Genomic DNA, 8,786 nt, shown 5'->3' with positions numbered 1-8,786 from the left:
TATTAGAGTGAAGAATGAGAGGACACATTATAGGACTGGAACTGAACACATTTTCTTATTTCTGGACAATATAAATATATTACCTCTTGAAAAAGATTAGGTGAATTAATATAAAGTTTGATACGAAAATAACTAAGAAAATAGCCACATTAAAGTGATAAGTAAAGTGATAAGTAACAAGGTTTAGTATCGTTTCATGTTTATTGACTGTTAGTTGTCATCGCTGATGATGACAACTAACAGTCAATAAACATGAAACGATACTAAACCTTGTTAATAATCATGGGAGTGAAAAGTCAAATATCCATGAGGTATAGCACCTCAACCAGTCAGGGTGAGTGGGATAAAGTAGTACGACAGTTCTGTAATCTAGTGGCATTGTCTACTTACTGATGCTGACCATGAAATGGGTATACATAACAATCTTTACAGCAGCACTCACTGTATGAGCAAAAAATAGAGAAAACGAAAACCCACTGAAAAGAAAATGCATAAATAAACTGTAGCGTATTCAAAGAACAGAACGCTGGCAGCACAAATGAAGGAGCTCCAGCTATGGCATCAACACAGACTCTCATCGAGGTACATACTGAGAGAAGAAACAATACAGCAAGTTGTAGAAGAATAAATACAGCTTGATTGCATTTGTATGAAGTTCGGAAACATGCAAAACCATGCGTTATTTTCAGAACTTATACATATGCAGTAAAACTATGAAGAAAAGGCTTTAGTTGATAAACACAAAATTCAAGATTACTAGTATTTTCTGCTGGTAGGAAAGAGGATAAATTTGGAAAGAAGAACAAAGGGAACAACAAAGATATGCTGACCTATTCTTTAAGCTCCGTGATGGTGTCTGTCACTGCTAGCCACTGTGTCTCAATCTATATGAATATCCTCTTGTATATATTTGATATTTAACAATTTGCAAAACTCTACTAAAAGAAGTAATCAATGATGAAGAGACTAAGTGCTGCAAAAAATGTTAGTTCTCCCCAATTTAATTTATAAATAATGAAATCCTGGTAAGAGAACATTTAAAGTAGAAAAGGCTAACTATTCCACTATCTAGCGCCTCAGCAGTATTGTGCAACTAAACAAAAAGGTAATGAATACAAGGCATTTTAAAGAGACATTATGTAAATGGACAATCTTTTGAAGAATTTTTACAAAAAAGTTTAGATGAGAATTCATCTAAAGTAAGTTTTACTATCAACTCTTACCACTCATTTTCCAAAACGAGATAAAATATACAAATAAATATTAAAAAAAAAAAACATTCTAGAACTATAATTAAAGTGCCTTCTACTAGAAATGTATAAAGCCAGTTCCACTCTCTAACTCATCTTATTAAAAAAATCTGAAAAAGCTATTTATTTTCATTCCCTGTTATGTTCCTAAAAGGATTTAAGGGATATACAGAAATAAATAAATCCTCCTTCAATAAAGGATTAAAGAAAAATAATGGGATTCATAGATTAAAGAATTAAAATATAGTAATAAAGTCATGGTGAAGGCTAATACACAAATATAAAGCCATGATGAGGTCTTATATAATTTTTTACTGGCTAAAATTGGGCTCTGAATTTGCAATCATCTATAACAAAAAAGGAAACACAATCAGATCAGTTAAAAGGTCGTTAGAAGACAATACAGTCTACTCAAAAACTATTATTAGCTCTGCTTGATACTGATTCCGGAGAGAAATTGTGCCTGTGAATCTTATAAAGGAAAACTAAAAATTAACCATTAAGCTACCAAAATATCCAGAAGGTTAAAAAAAAATTAATGGCTTATTAGAGGGTGAGGAAGTGGGGGAAATATATAAAAATAATTTGCATAAAATTATTAAAGTGATGAATGAAGCTACTTAAAATTCAACTTAAGACCACATAATAGTCATATGAAATTTACCGACCTTCCTGAATTGCCATGTCCACAGTTATCCCAGAAGCTGAATGCAGAAGCTTCTGATAATTCTGTGCGTTTTGGTCGAACAACTGTACAAGAAGAGTGCACGTCTTTTCATATTCACATCTGCTGACGGTGCATAACTGCTCCAACTGCTGAAACACAGTGGCGGTGTCATCCAGTGGATCATCTAAATGATCTCTGCAAATACATAAGAACGAGTTTGCAGACGACGTTAGAATGCGATGTACTTTCAGTCACCACAAATAAACTTTATGTTAAAGAAAAATTCTATCATGGTAAAGGAATAAAATAGATTGCAAGGTAAGAAATAAAATGTATTTGAAAATGACATGATTATGCACATAAAAAATACCAAAAAAACCTACAAAAAAGCTACTGGTGCTAACAAGTGCGTCTACCAAGGTCCTAGTACACAGGGTCAATAAACAAAATTCAACTGCATTACTATATACTAGCAATGAACAATTGGAAATTTAAATTTAAAAAAGCGTCTCTTCTAAAGGCACTAGAAAACATAAAATACTAATTAAATCTAATTAAACATATGTAAGATCTGAATGCTGAATATTACAAGATACTGACGAAAGAAATCACAGAAGAGCTAAATTAAAAGATAAACGTGTTCATTGGCTGAAAGACTTGATACTGCTGAGATGTCAATACTTCCCCAAATGTTTATAAAAATTCAATGCAATCCCAGTCAAAATCCCAGCAGGGTTTTGTTGTAGATACTGACAAGATGATTCTAAAATTTACATAGAAACACAAAGGAAGTAAGAGCCAATAATTTTGAAAAGGGGAAAGCAGAGTAAGTCATCTACTATCTGATGTCAAAGCTTATTATAAGACCACAGCAATCAAGACAGGGTATTGGCAGAAGGAGAAACACATAGATTAATGAGAACAGGGTCCAGAAATAGAACCACATGTATGTGGTCAATTTTTGAAAATGGTGTAGAGGCAATTCAATAGAGAGAACATAGTCTTCTACAAATGGTGTTTGGATAATTTGCCACCCACATGCAAAAGAAAAAAAAAAGAACCTTAAGCTTTACCTCACATCACATACAAAAATGAATCATAGACCTAAATGTTAGTTCTAAAAGTATAAAACCTCTAAAAGAAAAAATAAAGGATAAATTGGACTTCGTCAAACTTTAAAACTACTTCTCTTTGAAACCCTTTGGGAAATGAAAAGGCAAGCTATAGACTGGGAGAAAATATTTGCAAAACACTATGATAAGATGTGTGACCAGAATATACAGACCTCCAAATCTCAGTATAAGAAAACAAATGACCCAATTAAAAAAAAAAACAAAAAAAAAACGGGCAACAGATTTGACTGGCACTTTGCCAAAGAATACATACAAATGATATGTAAGCTCATAAAAAGATACTCTACGTTAAGAGTCATTAAGGGAATGCCAATTAAAACCATAATGAGGTATCTCTACACACCTTCAGAATGACTAAAATTTAAAAAAACTGACAATATCAAGTGCTGGTGAAGATGCAAGCAATTGTATCTTTCGTACATTGCTGGTAGGAATGCAAAATAATCCAGCCACTTAGTAAACAGTTTGGCAGTTACTTATAAAGTAAAAAATGCACTTACCATGCAACCTGGGAGTCTCACACCTAGGTATTTACTCAAGAGAAATAATTATTCATAATTGACAAAAAATAAAAACAACCCAAATGTCTATTGACAAATGAATGGATAAACAAACTGTGACAGGTCCATAAAATGGAATATTATTCAGCAATAAAAAGGAAAACTACTGACACAACACAGAAGAACCTAAAACACATTCTGCTAAGTGAAAGAAGCCAGACTAAAAGGCTATGTACTATGTGATCTCATTTATATGACATTATAGAAAAGGCGAACACTACAGGGAAACAAAACAAATCGGTAATTGCCAGAGGCTGAGGGTAGGAAAGGGCTGACTACAAAGGGACCCAAAAGACCTTCTGGGAAGTGATGAAACTATCCTTTACCTCGACCGTGATGATAGTTATCAATCATATGCACTTGTCAGAACTAATTAAACTGCACACTAAAAGGGGTGAATTTTATAGTAGGTAAATTATACTTCGATTTTTAAAAATTCCGAGATGCAGAAGATGAAAATACAACAGAAAGATTTAGTTTTCAATACCTCACGACAATGGCAACAGATTCCAATCGAGAAGTGATAAAGGCCTTCGTGATTTCTGGTGCATAAGTGTCTAATAAGTGGGGTTCAGTTGATTTCACAAAAGGAACTGATGCAACCATCCTTTGCCACAGAGTTAATAAATAATGAACACTGTTGGGAGCAAATTCCCAATGCTACAAAGAAATAAAGCAAATGTTATTGAAAATGACATATCTTCCTAGAATAAGAATTACAGAGGCAAAATTACTAAACAGAGATTTTAAAATTAATTTTTATCCTGATTATATAACCAATGAACACTTAACGTAGCAAATTTCATAAATGCAAAATAGTCTAAAGAAGAAATTAACAATCTCTCATTATTCTACCACCCAGGAATGTCACCATTAAAACATTAGTGTACTTTCTTCTATTCTTCATTTCATGAATAGTTTTTCAGAGTGGCTATCATGTGGAAAATATGGTTTTAAAATCTTCCTCCAGACTTATAAAAAAAATTTCAAAAATTTCCCAAAAACCAATCTGTAAAAGTTTTATTTCTTCACAAAGATTTTACTATGGCTTTTCGATTCATTCTTCAATATTTGTTATTTAGATTTTATAATTTTTTGTTATAAAAAATGTCACAATGAACATTTTTAGCAAAGCACTGTAATAATTGTTAAAAAAAAAATCCCCACCAAACCTTACCAAGAAATTGTTTTAAAACTATCTACAGTTTAATACCATTATATATTTCTATTTACCTGTAGGCTAGTAATGGTAAAATTAGCAATCAACCTGATAACTTCAGGATACTCCTTCACCATAACTAATTCTCCCAGCTGGTAATTTGTCTTTAAACGAGCTAAAAATCGACAAAATTCATGATAATTACCTGGATCAGACAAACCCTAAAATATGAGACAAAAAAGAAAAAGATATTTAAAAATACCCAAAAATAAATGAAACAAAATATTATACCATTAATAAAATTCCAAGGGTATTTTATTAAGTTTCCCAGTTTTCAAGGGTACTTATGGCACTTTATATCAACTGGGTAGGTATTAATGAAAGAAAACAAGTAATTCCTGTTGGATTTAACATGGTCATGAATGATTAATAACAAGGAATCCAAAGTAGAGGCTTTTGGAGGAAGCTCTGCACCATGACGACTAAATTGTAATGTTTAGGAACCCACTGTATCATGCAAAACATTTACGTGTGTGTGTCCTGTAGCTTAAACAAAGTCAATAAAAGACTTGAAAGGTATTTAAGGGAAAAAATAAGAATGGGCTCTTGAAAGCCCGGAAAAGAGCAATATCAGCTGGACGTAAGAAAAATGGTATATGTGCACACACAAATCACAGAAATGTCTGTTAATTTAACAAATTTTTATTGAGTACCTACAGGTATTGTGCCCTTCGGCAATTCTCTATTGCTAAATGGAGGATCATTTGAATAATTTATGGCAAGGTAGAACAGGAAGTTTAACAAAACTACTACAAGATATAGAGGTGACTTTGGGGGAAGATAGGTTAGAAGACCAAGTGCCCCGATTGTCTGTGAGCTGCTTGAAGACACAGCACGCGTGCTATTATCTCTACAGGCTGAGCACTTTGCTTGGTAGCTGCCGTAAAAAATAATTAGAAAAGTATCTGTTTAATACTAAAAGAGTTTCTAAGAAATGTCATTCGAATGAGCTACATGAAAGAATATAAAATAGTGTCTAATTATTAAAGACAAATTATAAAAAGATATTATGTACTCATAGGTCTTCTGATACGTGTCTGTGATTCTAAAATAATTAATATAATATTCGAGCTAACTTTTACAGCCATAAACCATCAACATGTAGATGTTGGAAAATCAATTAAGAGAATTATCTGACATTAGCATATTACCTTCCACATAAAGAAAGATTGATGACGGTAATTAAAACAACTTTTAGAATTTTTTAAGTATATTGGTAAAATCCCATTTATCAGCAAAACACGTAAATTTTACAGTACAGTACACTGAAAAGGTAAAGCAAATGCACAATATATAAAATACTCCTGAGAATAACCTGCAAAAACAATTGCTCTTTATAATTTTCCTTATGTAGATATTATATGTCCCCTCAAAAATCAGTAACCACCAAGAGACTTACATAAACCTCCTTAAATCATATAACTTTAAAAACTCTGTACTTTCATTACAGATATTTTAAACCAAAACCAAAAAGTAAAACAAAAAATTTTATCTAGACATGCAAAAATCATTAATTAATAATGGCTTTGTATTCCTCTGAAATAAATATTGCTATTGAAGCTTTGCAGTTAGTGTTGAGAGTAGATTTTAAAATCTACAAACTCTTATTTGTCCACAAGAGGGCAAAAAGACATTATTTCATAATTTAAAGCCACTTATTACAATGTTAACATTCAGATTTAAGTCTTCTAGTTCAGAAGATATAACTCTGAGTTAATCACTTCACTAATTTAAGAAGTACAATCAAAGAAATGTAGCACAATGGTAAAAAAAACAAACAAACAAAAAATGCAGAAGCATAAGATATATAACCTCTACTCACCTAAAAGGATGTAAAAAATAAAAGAGGAAGAACACAGAAATCTGTCAAGAATACATCCATTTTTAAAAACTGCCCGTTTCTACTACAAATGAAATATAAAGAAGATGGATATGATACTTCATGTTTTCTTCCAGTACCATAATAAAGTCACGGGTTTCTTACACAGCTTTCAGCAGAAAAACTGTTATTTCTACATGCTAAATATTAATTAAATTACTTCGTAAATACCTGAGGGTTTTCAAGTATCCTCCTTACTCCCTTAATTAAATTACCAAGGTACTTGGCACGTTCAGGACTGCTAAATAAGGACCTTCTTGTAGAAGCAAACTGAACTAAACATGAAAGTGCCTGAAAAAGGGAAAACAAACTTCATTTCAGTTTTTAAAGTAACTATGGCCACATGTGAGGTACACTTGTCTTTATATAAAAAAATTTATTTTTTGTGATTAAAAAGGCATCATAGAATCTAGAAATAATGAAAGCTAAACATTTAACATATCAATCACCACTACCACCCACGAGTCTTCAGCTCCATGACCAACATTCCGGTTCCTATCTGCGTGTACTCTCCTCTAATATTCTTATCATATATTAAATATGCCGGAGCAGAGACTGGACACGCACATACTCAAAAGGCTTCCAACTGCTTCTGATGACCAGTTCTGTTTGCAAACCCATGAATCAGATGTTCTACCAAAGAGAAAATATGGTTTCGTGGCAGAGTATGTTTGGGAAATACAGCACGTTATGCACTGTGGCATCCTGCAGTGGGATAAACCCCTGGGGCTTCATTAATCTAACATGCCCCAAATCTGTTTGGTGATAAAGATCTCTCCATTCATTACTATCAAGGAACAATCTGGAAACTGCTGCTGGAAAAGTCAGATACCCTCTAAAAATTCCTACAGAGTATCTGTGGCCTAGTTATCATCCTAAAATTAATACTTTACCAGACAATTTCCCTACTTGGGTTCTTAATTTTACCACTGGTACCCACCAAAGTTTGTCTGATCATTAAGTAAAAGACCCAAAATTGGCAACTTTCAGGCCACCAAACTGGCCCATATACGTTTCGTTATCGGTCCGCATGCATTGGCTTGCCCACTCTTTTTTTAATTAAAGTTTGCTGCCAATATTTAAATATTTTAATTTCATGCAAAATGTCTGGCTCTTCTGGTGAGGATGAGCATAGGGATAAAAATCAGAGGACGGCCTTTTAGGTGGTCTCCAGTTTGCCACAGTCCCGTTAGAAAATAAAAAAAACTTCCTTAGGCAATTCTGATGTGTAGAAGGTTTGGGAACCACTAGTATAGTAAAAAAACCATCCAGGGCTTGGGGGCCAAAAAAAACCTGGGTTTGAATTTCAGCTCTGATATTTAATTTGCTGCCCTAGAGAAAGTCACTTAAGCCAGCCTAGGCCTGTTTCTTTGTCTACACAGTGAGGATAACAACACTTACTTCGCAGGGCCACTGGGAAGATAAAGCGAGACAAGCACCACATAACAGGGCATGCCCAAGAAACGTTACTTTCTCTTAAAACAGTCGTTTTCTACTTTATTTTTTAAGAACCAGTAGCCCATCTGTTTTATCCCAGAATGTAATTGTACATGAAACCAAGGTTTTTCAACAACTAAAAACAGGACTGTTCTGGTTAAAAGAAAGAAGGGTGAAGTAGGTGGCATCACCTGGAAATGTGTATGTCCTGTGAAACCCAGTTTAAAAACCACCATCTTAAAATCCTAGATTCGAGAGCGCACACGTTTAAAAAACAACGACAACCAAAAAAAGAGGAGTATTTTTGTGAATCGGTTTCTCCCTTCTAGGCAACAACATATATAAACAAACATACTACTGACATGTACTTTAAATCTGGAACATCTTTTTTTGGAAAATGGCAATATTAGAATTCTCCAACTTTACTTTTCTACAAGCTTAGATATGAAACTGACAACTTTTTCTTTATTTTTTTTTTCAATCTTGCCTGGTCTGTTTTAGCTTCCACAAAGATGGGGTTCACAGCCTCAAAGTTCTCTATAACCAATAAGTTTCAAGAATTTTTTAATCACATAATAGAATTTGATTCAAAAAATAAATGAACTGGAGTGATGGGCACAAAATCCCCTTTGATTCTCATT

At 33.2% G+C, this 8,786-nt stretch overlaps 1 protein-coding gene across 1 annotated transcript in view; it reads right to left on the bottom strand.

Annotated features, from left to right (window-relative positions):
• Window positions 1-8,786, bottom strand: part of RANBP17 (RAN binding protein 17) — a 264,866-nt gene that overhangs the window by 225,134 nt on the left and 30,946 nt on the right. Inside the window, exons 9-12 of the mRNA XM_023537142.1 lie at window positions 6,880-6,999; window positions 4,844-4,990; window positions 4,098-4,270; window positions 1,919-2,112 (exon numbers count right to left, since the gene is read on the bottom strand). Of these exons, the coding sequence (XP_023392910.1) occupies window positions 1,919-2,112; window positions 4,098-4,270; window positions 4,844-4,990; window positions 6,880-6,999 (634 nt within the window). The remainder of the gene's footprint in view (window positions 1-1,918; window positions 2,113-4,097; window positions 4,271-4,843; window positions 4,991-6,879; window positions 7,000-8,786) is intronic.

This window comes from Pteropus vampyrus, unplaced genomic scaffold, assembly GCF_000151845.1.
Source record: "Pteropus vampyrus isolate Shadow unplaced genomic scaffold, Pvam_2.0 Scaffold179, whole genome shotgun sequence".
Classification (NCBI taxonomy): Eukaryota; Metazoa; Chordata; class Mammalia; order Chiroptera; family Pteropodidae; genus Pteropus; species Pteropus vampyrus.
This window is presented reverse-complemented; position numbering and strand designations above follow the sequence as displayed.